Source organism: Pelodiscus sinensis, chromosome 28 (genome assembly GCF_049634645.1).
Source record: "Pelodiscus sinensis isolate JC-2024 chromosome 28, ASM4963464v1, whole genome shotgun sequence".
Classification (NCBI taxonomy): Eukaryota; Metazoa; Chordata; order Testudines; family Trionychidae; genus Pelodiscus; species Pelodiscus sinensis.
The window spans coordinates 2,910,733-2,925,604 of NC_134738.1; the positions used below are offsets into that span (position 1 = coordinate 2,910,733).

Below are 14,872 nucleotides of genomic sequence, written 5' to 3' on the forward strand. Positions count from 1 at the left end.
GGGCTCCTACCTGCATACAAATGAAATGCTGCTCAACACCAGACTTGGGCAGCAGGTTCTTCCCAAAAATCTATAGCGAGGTCGCTTTGGAGCCCTTACAGGGTTTCAGCCCAATCCTTGCTCTGACAGCTGTGATGCTTGAAAATACTTTCCACACGTGATGATAATCAGCCTGATTTTTTTTCAGAGCATGCACTGCTCCTGTTAAACTAATACTAGAAACTTAGCATCTTCGGCGGCGGGGGGGAGGAGAAGGAAACAGGTGCTGTATTTTCAAGTCAAAGGATTTTTCAGAGCTAATTGCACTATATAGGTTCAGATTCTGAATACCTATGTTCATACCTATGTGTCAATTTTACATAAACATCTTTCCTTGTGAAATGTTTCCTGATCGACTGCCGCACAAGGGTTCATTCTTTAGATGGCAAGTTTGCTTCCTCCGACAAGCGGGCTCTGGAAATTATTTACAGAAGGCACGTTTTGAAATAGATTGAACAGTTTTTTGTAAAGCAATGTTCTTCTGGTGAACAACTTGATGGCTAATAACCCAAGCATCCTTTAAACTGCATATCCAAGTTACTGACAAAGGTGAATCATTCCACTTTGGGACTCTGAACCATGTTCAATGCTGGGTGTATTTATTTCTCCTCCTCCCCTGCATCTACTGAAAATAAGCTGATTTCAAGTGAGTTTTCCTAGTTCTAAACTAGCTCTTGCTTTGCTGAGACCACATAGCTATCATTGGTTGTTTCGATCTTGTGGAATTCTGGTACGTGTTTTTACCCTTGCTGCATGGGCTATGTTTAGGTTTGTGGTTTGAATGGGAAGCATTTGTCCTAGCCCTCACTGGAATGAGATACTTAATATAACCAAGCTAAAAGCTCTTCTCTTGAAACCCCACACAATACTCACAATTGATTCCTCAAGCATAGGAGTCTGGAGTGAAATACTTGGCTTAAGTAGCTGAATGTTTTCATCAACCCACTGTTTCATGTAATTACCGATCTTAGATCCAAATGCTAGATAACAGGTGATGTAACAGCGCTATTTGTATTTCTTGACCAAAGGGGGGAATAAAGAAACAGACTACACTGAGTCCACATTCCAAAGAACAATAACTCATGTGAGATTTGACATCAACAAATGAATCACAAAACTCGTTGCTGTCAGTATCTTATTTCATAATAATGCAGATTTCCTTGATCTCTTTTCCCTCAACTGACACTTTTTCTTCAAACTGACTGAGCCCAATTCTTGTGCAATGCAGCACCTAGGACCTTGAATGCTGATACCACGCGCACTAGGTTTTCCGTACAGGAAATCTAAAATCTAAAGCTCCCATGTACAATTTTCAACAACGCCTTGAGAGCCCAAAGGTATGTCTAAACTACATGCCTCTGCCAGCAGAGGCATGTAAATTAGACTAGCCGACATAGTCAATGAAGCGGGGATTTAAATATCCCCCACTTCATTAAAATAAAAATGGCTGCCACGCTGTGCCAGCTCAGCTGATCGTCAGCACAACGTGGCAGTCAAGACGTGTATCGGTCGATGAGGAAAGCCTTTGCTGACCAATCCCTTATGCCTCATGAAACGAGGTTTACAGGATCGGTCGGCAAAGGCTTTCCTTGCCGACCGATCCGCGTCTTGACTGCCGCGTTGTGCCGACGATCAGCTGAGCCGGCACAGCGTGGCGGCCATTTTTATTTTAATGAAGCGGGGGATATTTAAATCCCCGCTTCATTGACTATGTCGGCTAGTCTAATTTACATGCCTCTGCCTGCAGAGGCATGTAATCTAGACATACCCCAAGTATTTTAATTGAAAGTTATTTAGGGACTTAAGAGCCTAAGGCTATGTCTACGCTAACATATTTGTCAGGATAACTTATGTTGCTCAAGGATGCGGAAAACCACACCCCCGGACAATATAAATTACGCCAACCGACACGCTGGCATGAGCAGGACTTTGTCAGTGGGAGATGCTCTCCTGCTGATGTAGCTACCGCCACTTGCGGGGGCTGTTTTTAATTATGTCAATAAGAACAGAATGACCACACTGGGTCGGACCAGAGGACTATCTAGCCCAGCATCCTGTCCTCTGACAGTGGCCAATGCCACGTGCTCCCAGAGGGAATGAGCAGAACAGGTAACCATCAAGTAATTCACCCCATCACCCACTCCCAGCTTCTGACAAACAGAGGCAAGGGACACCATTCCTGGCTAATAGCCATTGATGGAACTGTCCTCATGAAATTATCTAGCTCTTTTTTTGAACTCTGTTGAAGTCCTGGCCTTATTTAGCTTAAAAAAAAAAGCACCCACCTCACTTCAATCTACCCTCCTTGTTATTTTTCTTGTGTCCTACATTTGAGCTTTGACAGATTGAGGTAGGTTGGTTAAAAAACAATGGGAGAGCTCTCTCCTGTCGGCATAGATGGTTTACACGGGAGATCTTACAACAGCACTGATGTATCAGTACAACCGTGCTGCTGTAAATTCTCCGGTATAGACAGAGACTGAGTCTAACTGCTAGTCAATGGGATGCAGGCTGCTAAGTTGTTTAGGAGCTCTTGTAAATATGATTCACTCTCTGAGTGCTAGATTAAGAAACTGACAAGACTCCATGATTTTTACAGTGTGGTTGGTCTCTATGAAAGAGAGAAGAGAGCTGAGGTGATATCTTTAATAGAACTACTGCTTGTGGCTGAGGCAAACTCTTTTTCAGGATTTGAAGCCACACGCTTGTCTGTCACCAACAGAAGTTGGTTCAGAAAAGACTCTTGAGAATCTGTGTGTGGGAAAAAGTCTGGAATGTTAATGCAACAGGTCTCCAGCATCCTCCTTGTATGCCATTCATTGACAACTTAATGGACTATATTAAATTCCATCAGCTGCAAGCAGAGCTTATTTGCAGGTTTTCCGTAGGAAGGTTCTCTTTACAAACCAGGTGCCCTTGCAGTGAATGGTTACTGACAAGTCATACTCGCTGAAAAAGCAAGCTGTGTGATAGAGCAGCACATTTAGAATGCTTTGCAGCCCCAAGGATCTCTGTACATAGCGGGCAGTGCAGTCTAGGTACAACACCCCAGAAATGGAGAAACTTCTGCGATGGAGGGGAGCCACCAACGGCGCAATATTTGGTGTAGGGGAGAGTTTGGGCAAGAAGCTCAGGGCAAATAAAACCCATCTACTTTCATAGAAAATGCAGTGGGATCTAATAGGATCTTTACGACAGTGCTTTTCAATCTCTCATGCAGAGATGCCTGGGGAGCTGCAAACCATGTCAAAGGTGTCCACAGAAAGTTGTCATTGCCATAGAATGGTGGTTTCCAAGCCAGGATGCATGGGCCCTTGGGATCTGCAAACTCAGATTTCCAAAGGAGTCCCCATCAGTGTTCCTTGGAAGCTGTGTGTGTATGCAGCTTCCCAGCCTCCCCACCCCACCCTGCTGATTAGCCGAGTGCCCAGAGTTAGTTTTTTTTTTGTTTCTACTAGTGCCGCACATTCACATGTCTCGATGCACACAACCAAATTTATTCTGCACATGGATAGAAAAAATCCACACATGGACACCGTTTTCATAATTGCAAGTGGTGTTAACATTTGGGCTTTGATTCTCCCCTTAATTCCACCATGGAGTTCAGAGGTGTTACTTTGGATTTACTCCAATGCAAGCAAGAGGAGAATCAGACTCACTCGCTCATGCCTGGCATGATAAAGAGATGAAACTTGGAAATGAATTCCCATCCCTGCGTTATTAAGAACAAGCTAACAAATTTTAAACTACATTTCACAGGCTGGAGATGAATGAGCGATGGCATCGCTGTAAGCTGCCTTCAGAAAATTCCATTAGGAGTCTGCATTTTATTTTTCAGGTCAGTCTAATTAGAACATGTGAGCCAAAATGCTCTCAGACAAAAAAAATAAACCTTACTCAATTTCATTTCTCATGATTGTAGAACATGCAGCTGAGGAAAGGGAAAAGAGGGAAATTCTGGAACACAACTCTCTCTGTATTGAATTTTAGATCCCTGTTAGCAAAGAGCCACCGTATTTTCTAGGAGGTACCAACAAATAGAATTTACAACCATTTTAGAAAGGAGTAAACTGAGGCACAGCCAGGCAGAGTGACTTGCCCAGGTCAGTGGAAAGGTCTGGCAGAGAGCAGCAAAACCGAATTCTGCCCCAAAAGTTCCTAATCTCTAGTCATTTTCTTTGACCACTCGATCAGAATTCATCCCTCCCCTGACTCGGACGTTGGCTTCCTTGCCTGGTTGTTGGATTTGTGTTCCTTCTGAGAACAAAATGTGAGTATGTATGTGCTGGCAAGCCACAGAGAAAACAGGTGTCTCTGTCACTCACTCTAAGCCGTACAAGTCACAGAGCCGAGGAGAGAGAAGATAATAGCACTTTCAATGAAAATAAGGTTATTTCAACAACCCCATTTTACCCAGCTCTACAACGTGCACAAGTCTGTCCCAAAACACTATAAAGCGGCAAATATAGACAGCACCTTTTGTGGACAGAGGGTTAAAAGCTGGAGGTCTTTACATAGGTGAGTTCCAACTGAAATCAGGACAATGACTATGATCTACATCGGGGATGGCCCAACTTACCGCCTCTCCAAGCTGCACACAACAATCTCCAGAAGTTCAAGAGGAGACATGCTCTGTGGGAGAAGAAGCCCTGATATCCTCATCTGCCTGTGGGGCAGAAACTCCTACCCCACCACCCTGCTACAAGGCAGAGGTGCTGAGGGCCCCTTAGTCTGGCAGGTGGAGAATAGGGGTGAGTTGATGACTCTAAGAGCCCCAGTTTAACTGGAAAAGAGCCACATGTGGCTTGCGAGCCGCCTTGCTCTTTAGCATCTGGCCCATAGATCTCTGCATGTGCCACTACAAATACATTTCACGCAATTGGATTATACAGGCTGCTTTAAATATAGATTTTAATCTAAAATCAGGAAAATTAATTAGAGTGAGTGAAATTAGAGGGCAAGACTATAGATTTCCGCTGATTAAAAAAGAAAATAGCCACAGGCTTCTCCAGGGCACAGTTAAAACAGACCCATTTCATTAAGCTAACTGCATTTTCCTGACGGGAATTATGGGGGTCAGGGGGAGAGAGAACTCCTATCTCCAGCGCTTTTTTAAAAACAGGCTATTGTGTCTTGCAATATTTGTTTGGGCAGGGAAGAGATCAGCAAAATGTTGAGGGAGCGGAAGGAGTTAGAGAAGCGGTTCTCAACAGGCACCCCTGGGATAGCAAAGGTCTGGGGGGCGGAGGGGAAAGGTGGCATCAACCCATTTAGAGATTTGCCTAGTTTTACAACAGGCTGCATAAAATGCACTAGCAAAGTCTCTACAAAACTCACAAGTCAGGCTGACAACGGTTTACTCACACTGCTCTATACACACTGAGCTCTGACACAGAAGTACATTAGTTGCAGTCCAATTGATTTCTAATTACGCGGTACAAAAAAGCAGCAGCAATCTTTCAGGACCAAGGGTCTGTGACCCTTTGGTATCTGTTATGTCTGGTTTGTAAGCAAGTTGTTTCTAAGGAAGGTGAAACTTTGAGGTTCACTAGACACCGCAGACTCCTGAAAGGGGGCCCAGTCGCCTGGAAAGGTTGACAGCTAGTGAATTGGAGCACCTTGTCCTATAAAGTGCTAGCGCCCTACCAGCCGGAGAACTCATAATGCTCTTGTTGGGTCCTGCCCCATGGGCCAGCTCTGTTGCACCCCCTGACTGGCATCCTTCCCCAGAGCCTGAAGACTGGATCCATGCAGAACTGGGCACTCGATTACCTCCTTATGTCTTATTACCTGTTGGCCAAAGAGGAGCAAAGGCCAGATTTAAAAATCCCCACTCGAGCTCTGAAAATAGAGGTGGTGGCCTGTAAATTGGGAGGGGGACACCATCACTCCCCAGTGCAACTCGCGGCCCTTTCCCCCCCTTCCCCCCATCCTGGCTCCTGCGGAGGATGCTGGGGAGCCCCACCTGGCCTCACCTGTCCACGGCGATGGCGGTCATGGAGTAGATGCTGGCGAAGACGGCGGCGATGGGGAAGAAGTTGTGGAACTTGCAGTAGGCCAGCCCGTAGTACCACTCGTTGTGGATGGCGTAGGTGAAGTTGACCACGGTGTTAAAGGCCGCCATGGAGGCTTCGGCGAAGGCCAGGTTCACCAGGAAATAGTTGGTGACCGTCCTCATGCGCTTGTGGGCCAGGATGATCCACATCACCACGATGTTCCCCACCACGGCCACCACCACGATGAGGGAGTAGGCGGCGGCCCAGAGGGTGACCTGCCAGGCGGGCTGCTCGAACAGGTTGGCCTCGGCGGATTTATTGAGGGAGCGGTTGTGGGGCAGCGCGCTCGCGTTCTCCTCGGCGGAAAAGAGGAGATCCATGTCCCGCTGTCTCCCAGCAGATGTGCTGGGGGGGGGGAGTCCAGATGTGCTGGGGGGCCACGGGCCTGGCGGGGGGAGGCGCCCGCAGCTGGTGCAGCTCGGTGACTGTGGGGCGCGCCGGTCAGTCCTCTCTCCGGACGCGGGACGCAGAAGGAAGCCGGACAGCTGCAGCGAGGCGCAGAGAGGGGGCGGTGGCGGAGGGGATTCCCCTCCCCAGCATCCTCAGCCTTTCCGGAGGGGGGCGAGGCAGTTACCCTGGGGGGGGGGGGACTTCTGGGCACCGATCACAGCCCGGTCGGCAGCAGCAGCGGAGGTGCAGCCTCCCCCCGGCAGCCCAAGGTGGCCAGAGGCGCAGAAGCGGAGACCCTCCGGTGCCAGACACCCAGCCGCTCCTCGCGTCTCATCCTCGCCCTGCGCGTCCCGGCGCCGGCCGGGGTTTTATCCAGGCACCGCGGCCACGTCAGGGGCGCTGGGCAGAGCCGGCGCTCTCAGGGCCCTCCCCTCCCAACAGCTGGGCAGATGTGAGCGCGCGCGGGGAGGGGGGGGCACCACCTCTGCAAGGCGCCGGCCCCCGCAGGGCGCAGGGGGACGCTCGCTCGGCCGGGGGCGCCGGGAGGTGGCTGGCTGCGGGCGCCGGGCGGTGCAGCGCTTGCGCTGCCTGGGTGCCTCTGGAGTTGGGAGGCTGAACTTGGTTCCACCCACTGAGCCTTCGAGGAAGGGGCCGCGCTCCGCGGTGGCTGCTTGTGGCCGGGGCTGGTCCCTGCCATCCTGGCGAGGGGGGCGCAGCAGCCGGCCAGAGGGGGCCGCCCTGGGCAGGGCGCTCCCAGGGGAATCTGCCGGCTGGGGACAGAGCCGCAGGATTGACCAGGGCAGGGCTGGGGACAGGTGCAGGGACATGCAGCCGGGTAGCCCCGGGAGGGGGATCGCGCAGGCCTGGGGCTCCCGGGTCACTCCAGACCCCGGCAGCTCTTCCACCCTGTTCTCCTCCTGACAACCCCTGGAGCTGCCTCCCCCCCCGGGTGTTTAATGCCTTGCGGGGGGCACCGGGAGCGCAGGCGGGTTGGGGTGTTCTCCGGGCAGGGGGGCGAGGGAGACTCGCACAGACCCCGGTTACCCCGGGTCCCGGTCTGGGGGGAGGAGGGGGGATCCTGCAGAGAGCAGAGCGGGGTAGCTCATGGACCCTTTGTTCTACCCCCTGGCACTGCGCCAAGGGTGGGATAACTCGCCCAGCCCCGGCGACCGGGATATGGGGGGGCGGGAGCGCTGCACACACGGATTGGCGCATCTCGCTGGTGGGCAGCTGGTTGTAGCCGGCCTCATGGAGGATGTCTGTGCCCTGGAGATGCCCTTTGCTTGAGCTGCCAGGCTATGGAGGCTGGATCCTAGACACTTTGGGGCTTCAGGGTACTGGGGCTCTCTCCCTTCCACATAGGAGAGGCCTGTGCGAGACCCCTCGCCCCTCACTGCACAGGGAAGTCTCCCTCCACTCTTCCCCCCCACCAAACCCCGCTATGGTCATTGCTGCCCCCTTGCTATTGTGATGTGGACAGGAGGGACCTGAACCTGAGAGCTCTGGAGCTTAGTGCATGAGCCTCTGCAGCCTGAGGGGAAAGCCAGAATGTCAGGCACTGGGTCTAGCTGAGGGGGATCAGCTGAGCAGCAGGGGTGCTAAGGCAGCTCCCTGCCTGTCCTGGAACCACAGTGTCCCAGAAGCAGCCAGCAACAGGCCAGTCTTCTGGGGGGGGGAGGGGAGAGCATACAGGGGCACACAGCCCCTACCCCGAACACCAGCTCCAGGAAACCTGCTGCTTCTGGGGTAGCATGGTCTGCGATGCCAGGAGAGGCAGGAAGCTGCCTTGGCCCCTACCCCTGCTGCACTGCTGATCGGGAGCTGCTCAAAGTAAGTCCCTGCTGCCCCAGCCCTGACCCCACCCTCAAGCTGGACCTCCCTCCTTCCTCCCACAGCTCCCATCCCAGAGCCCACACGCTAGTCAAATGAGGTTGAGTTGCCACACCAACAATTTTCTTCCAGTGGGCATGAGAAAACAAGTTTGAAAAACACTGCTCCAGAGGAGACGCCCTCTGGGAGCGCTCTCAGTGCCACCGCATGGACCAGTGACCCACACCCAGTAGGTGTGTGGGTTACACGATGGCATTTAACAAAATGCGGCGGAGAAAGCCAGCTCCCGGGAGTGTCAGGAGAACTAAGAAAAACTGTCTGTGTCTGTACTGAGTGGGGGAGCACCAGCCCTGGTATTTTACATCAGAGACCCTTCCTGCTTTGATGCTGCCTGCTCTAGGTCACATACCTGGGAGGGATGCGGGAAGCTGGTGGCTAGACATTGCCGGTGTGGGCTGGGGCGCTTGTGAAACTCACCAGCAGTACACGTGTCTCTTCCCCGCTCCCAGCTCTTGAACCAGAAGCAGTGGAATGGCAAAGGGTACTTACTAGAGAGCTTTTCCGCCTCGTGTGAGTCTGGCTGCTGGCTCACATCAGCTGGTCATGTCCAGAGATGTTATCATCAGACAGCTCTTTGGTGGCCTGTGTAAGCCGAGGTCACACTGACAAAGGGGCGCTCCTTTCATCAGAAGCCTCCGTTTACCATCAATATAGAAGTGCTGGCAGATCAGGTTTGAGGTGATCGAGTAGGGTACCACAGCATTGTTTACTCTGATGTGCCTCTTAGGAGATTTGGGGCAAGCACATTCAAGCCTGGCATAAGCAGGCAGAATCCCACCTGGGTGGCTTTTTGCCTGTTGTCTCCAGAGATGCCAAACCAGCCCATCAAGTACTGAATTCACAGGAGAAAACAGTCGATTTTCAGCAACCCAGGAACTCCATAAAGCTGTGTCCAAAACACACAGCAGCCCGGCTGTGCCCACTGTCTTTGAGGATTTCCCCAGTCCCCGAGCAATCACACCAGTGTCATTTAAATCGGTTTCTAAACAGATAAGCTAAACTGGTGCAAAAATAGCATTTAGACCAGTCCAGATTACACCAATAAATACCAGTGGGGAGGAGACAGCAAACCCAGCTAATAGATGATTTTACATTGGCAAGGGCTGCTCTTGGATTTAACACTCACACTGGCCATGGAATTGACACTGGAAGTGTCTTTCTACCAGGTTGCTCTGTAAAGCTGGTAGAGAATGAGGCAATACTGAGACATGGGCAAACACAAAGTCCTTAACATCTTGCTGTCACAATCCATTATAAAGCCACAGCAAATCCCCTTCTGGAAGCCATTGTAGACTTGCCTTAACCAACAGAGTATAGGAGGGTTTAAAAAGCAACATCTTTTTTCTTCTCTTACCTTAAAACCATAAAGGCGCTTCAGAGCCTGTAATAACAAAGAAATTGCAACACTTCTGTATCAACTCACTCTTAATTTTTCACTGGGACTATTTGCCATGTAAGGTACTGTTCCATGTCTGAGATGAGCAAGGGTGGCAGAATTGCCTGGCAGGAGAAATCAAACAGCCTATTGGTCTATTGAAGTGGGACTGTTAGAAAAGTGCAGGGAGCTGCCATGCAAGTTATGCAGAAGTCTTGTGAGGAATGGAGGGCTGAATGGTTGAGGTGTTTGACTACAGTCCTGGATGTGGCGAGTTCAGAACTTGCTCCATCTCGCATGCAAAAACTGCAGCCAGTGGTGACTGGGTCCTGGCTGCATAGGGTTAGGGCCATCAAAAGCAGACAGCCTTGTCAGGCTGAAGATATTAGAGATACAAGGCAGGTGAGGGAATATCTTTTAATGGATCAACTTCTGTGGTGAGTGACACACGCTTTCATGCCTACCCAGAGCACATGAGACCAGAGAAAGAGCTCTGTGTAGCTTGACAGTTGTCTCTCGCCCCAATGGAAGTTGGTCCAATAAAAGATATGAGCTCACCCTCGTACCCCTTCCCCCTGCCTTAACCACATCAGCCCCATGACAAATGTGGCTCGGGGCAGACATTTCAGTTATGATTTTTGTGTATTGAATATTACCTGCTCTTAGCTACTAAAAAGAAGTCATTTTTAACAAAGCCAATTGCCTGGATTCTTTTATACCGAGCTTCCTTTACAGCCTTTTCAGCACCTTACCCTGGATTTTGTCTACTAATGTGGTTGTAAACAAATCACATGATACATCTGGGTCAAAGACAATGGCCTGCGTCTGTATCTTCCACTCCAATTCCTCTCATGAAGTGAGTTTCACCCACAAAAGCTTATGCCCTAATAAATTTGTTAGGGTACGTCTACACAGCAGCATTATTTTGGAAGTAATTAAGAGCATGTCTATACTTCAAGCCTTTATTTCAAAATAATGTTGAGCTGGAGGACTTCTTACTGACTCCAGGTAACCCTCATTTCATGAGGAGTAAGGGACGCTGAAGGAAGAGTGTTGTTCTTTCAACTTCCTGCTGTGAAGGCAACACCTAAAGCTGAGTTAAGCTATTTTGACTTCAGCTACGCAATTGATGTAGCTGAAGTTGTGTAGCATAATTCAACTTTAGCCCTGCTGTGTAGACTTACCTTTAGTGACTAAGGTGCCATAGGACTCCTCGTTTTTTTCTTCTTTACAGTAGTTTGTATTCTCATTGGTTACCTGTTTATGTGGCAATTCAGTCAGCCATTAGGATTTATAATGCTTAGCTATTAAGAGCTTGTCTACATGGGAAAATTTACCGGAAGAACTGCAGTGGTATAATTATCCTGTTCTGCTGACAGATTTGGCAATTGAACCACTCCAGTTCTGAATAGGGGCTATACATTCAGCATGTACTTAACTTTAGGCATGTGCTTTATTAAGCCCTGATTCAGCAAAACATCTATGCCAGTGATGGGCAACCTAGCCTAGTGAGAGGGCTGCATGAGTGTCCTCCTTCATCTCGGGGGCTGCAAGATTATTGTAACCAAGATGGTCTCCCGGAATAGGGCAGTTCTGCTCACGGCGCTTGTGTACCTGGAATTTGCAAGCAGTGCCGACTGAACCGTCGTAGCACTGTGATTGTCTGCGGAGGGAGCACACGGCTCTCACAATCAATACCATGTACAATCAGCACACACCTTACTTCACGTGCCCTTGCATTACGGGGCATGTCACTTTTGTAATACTGGTAGGAAAAAAACGACAGAGAAGCCAGCAGAAACTGGCAACCCTGTGCTCCCAGTAAACAAAACTGAAACAAAATGTCCCTTGGATCACAAGCTGCCCACCATGGGCACTTTGAAATGGGGTGAAAGAGCTTATTAATCATAAGAAATGTAGAATCTGGCACTAATGTAAATCCCAGGTACAGTTTTTCACCAACAGGATTTTTCAGTCTACTGGCTATTAATTAGTGAGCATGATAATATGTTAGCTCGGGCCGTGTTTCATTTAAGTAATTTCAAGCAGTAACCTGCACTTTAAAATACAGTGTATATAATGGAAGAGTCTTCTAATTCAGATTTTACATTGAATTCCCAAGCAGCATTAGAGCTAGCCTAACAAACAGCATTTGTAGTATATTACTGGGTTAACTTTTAGCACCCAGTGATATAAGAGACCTTTGTTCTACCTCCAGTACTTCATCAACTTGTAGATCCATTTGAAAGCAGCCTTTTCCTGCACAGAGATTCTTGAAGGGTCTTCATAGGTTTTTCTACATGGCCTACACTGACACTCACTATTCTTTATAATATCTCTCATCGTAGAACTTTGCAGCAGACCCAGCTGAGTAGAACGCCTCAAAAGTAGAGATCAAATTAACAGCCTCTCCTAGCACTGCTAAGGTACGTCTGTCAAGTCATTCCTTTCATAAGCCCTCCGTCAATTGTTGAAGGTTTATGTTAGGTAGCTGCTGGCTTCAAGCTTTCTTGAAGTGAACTGCAAATAGCTGCTTTTACACTGTTCTAACATGGATATTCCGCTGAATCCTTTTCACCTTCAAAGCAGGTTACAAATATTATCCTGTCCTCATTTTCTCAGTTAGGCTATGTCTACCCTATATAGCTTTTAGTGACAAGGCTGTCTCGATAAAGCCATGTCGCTAAAAGTCAGGGTGTGAAAACACTGCTGGTCTGTACTCTTCCCGATAAAAGACTTCCCCTATGAGCCACTTTCGCTTTGCTGGCTCCTGCTGCCAACGCAGTGCTTACATTTCCACTTGCCACGGCAAAACGTTCTCATTCATGGGCTGTTTCTTTTAAGCACCTGTGAATGGCAAAAGTTGTGTCGGTCGAGTGCAAGTGCAGAAATACCCTCGGTAAACTGATATGCAGGGACTGACATTATCCTGAGTAGCTGCTAGTTCTGGGTGTCATTTTCCCAATGCCTAAATGAGGCATCTACAGTCTGATTTTCAGTTGCACACCAACTGAAGTCATTGGGAGCTATGTTAGTAGTCAAAGACTTGTGAAAATTTTGATTTAATTGTCTTGCCTAGTGGCAGGGCAGGATGATGTTAAACTGGGATTAGGACTCGGGCACTTCTAAATCTTTTCTTTCTAACTACACACTTCTTCTCTCCTCCCTGTAGTTATCCCATGTTAAGGTGTGCACTGCAGTAGCAGCCCCTGCCTTGCAATTTACATAGTGCTGCTACAGTGCTTTGAGTTATTAGCACCTTATTCTTTACGTAAAGGATTCAAAATGCCAGTTCTGTTCTTGCCTATTCCATGCTGCCCAGATCCCAGTCATGTTCTGACCTAGACTGCATCTTGTTTTTTAAATACACAAGATAGTGAGTGCCATTGTTTCAAATATTTGCAAGTAAATGTACTGCAATAGCAGGAGAATAGTTTCATTTGTTTGTTACCAGCCGTCTTGGCTCAATGATAAGCCAAGGCCATTTTGATACCTGTCTCTTATCGTACACAAAGGCAGTTACATTCCTTGGCGTTACTTATATTACTCATCATGTTGTTTCTCACATTTTGCTCCAAGTCCAATCCATGTATACGACTGTAATCATTTCACAGATCACTTCTATTAGCAAATACCATAGAGTGGTTGAACCTGAATTTGGTGAACATTTCAACCAGGGAAAGCGATAATAATTGAACCCATGTTAACCCCTCCAGGTAGGTCAGATTGCTCTACAGATGGGGAAGAGGGGAGCAGAGAGGTTAAAACTAAGGCACTGGTTTTGAAGGCTTCCACTATTAGTAACCCAACTTGATATACCTGAAAGGGCCTGATTTGGGTGCTAACCTCCCAGATCACACAACTACAAATTGCTCAACACTTCTGCTACTTTTCACTCACCAGGAAAATGGGTGCTCAGGTGATTTGCTTGGTGTTGCAAAGGTTATGGTTCACATTCCTATCCCAGATAGGCTGGTTTTAAGCCCAGAAAGGGACTTCTCACTGACATCAGTTCTATGCCAGTGTAACTCCATTGGGTTTCATTCTGTTACTCCAGATTGAATCCTATGAAACAGAAGTAAGAATCTGGCTAGTTAGTTTATATCATGAGAGGTGGAAGATGCGCCAAAGGGAATTGATAAAAGCCCTAGTTCATATTGGATTGGGATGGAGAGGGAACATACCAGACAACATTCTGTAGAGAGGTTTCTTGGCAAGAGCCAGTTAAGGGATCTTTTAATCCATTGCACCTGTGAACTGTGGCTGTAGAAATGAAGGAAATTCAGTCTTAATATGAAAGTACGGACTGGACTTGCTGACCTCTCAAGGTCCTTTCCAGTCCTATGATTCTATGACAGATACGGCCAACTCAGCATTCTGATACACAGTGAATTTACTCAGCTGTTTGGACAATTCACTCTAAGTATCAATTATCCGGCCCTGAGTGTCAAGACACTGCAGCTGGTTGCAGGTGCATGCCAAATGCTGCCCCTGTGTTGTTTAATAGGGCTTGATCATCCCGGGCACCTGTCCAATTGTGCATTCCACTATCCTCTTCACCCAGACCTCTCAGGTGTCTGGAGGATATTTTCTGTTTGAATGAACATGTCAATCACCCCCGTCACTTGGGGGTAGAGATATTGCCTTGAAGGAAGAGGCAGTGATTGGCTAATCACGTGCAAGTGTTTTGAAATGAATATGCCCCAAGAAAGGTGAAGAATCAGTTTGGATGCAACAGGGAGGTGTAAATAAGATGAACAGGATGAAACTGAGTCAAAGAAAACTTAGTATCAGGAAGGATGTCCTCATGCAGAGAGATACTAACAGGCTTTCTGCAACGCAATCCACCCAGAGAGCGTGAAGTGCTTTGCAAAGGAGGGCAAGTCCCCTCTCCCCATTTTATAGTAGGCACAGAAATAATCGCTTAATGTGACATCGTGTCAGAAGCAGATACCGAAGCCAGATCTCCTGGCCCTGGTCCAGTGCTCTGCCCCTTTGTTTTTTGACTCTCCAGACCATTAGAAATGGGCTGATGGTTCAGGTACCCACATTAGGAATTCTTGGCTCTGCCGCAGACTCCCTGTCTTATCTCGACCGCATCTCAAGCTCCGTCTCTCAGCTC

At 48.4% G+C, this 14,872-nt stretch overlaps 1 protein-coding gene across 1 annotated transcript in view; it reads right to left on the bottom strand.

Annotated features, from left to right (window-relative positions):
• The window catches only part of LOC102447598 (substance-P receptor), a 114,584-nt gene extending 107,641 nt beyond the window's left edge, over positions 1–6,943 (bottom strand). The window contains exon 1 of the mRNA XM_006129102.4: positions 6,015–6,943. Coding sequence (XP_006129164.2) covers positions 6,015–6,415 — 401 coding nt within the window. The 5' untranslated portion in view covers positions 6,416–6,943. The remainder of the gene's footprint in view (positions 1–6,014) is intronic.
• Between the last annotated feature and the right edge of the window lie 7,929 nt (positions 6,944–14,872).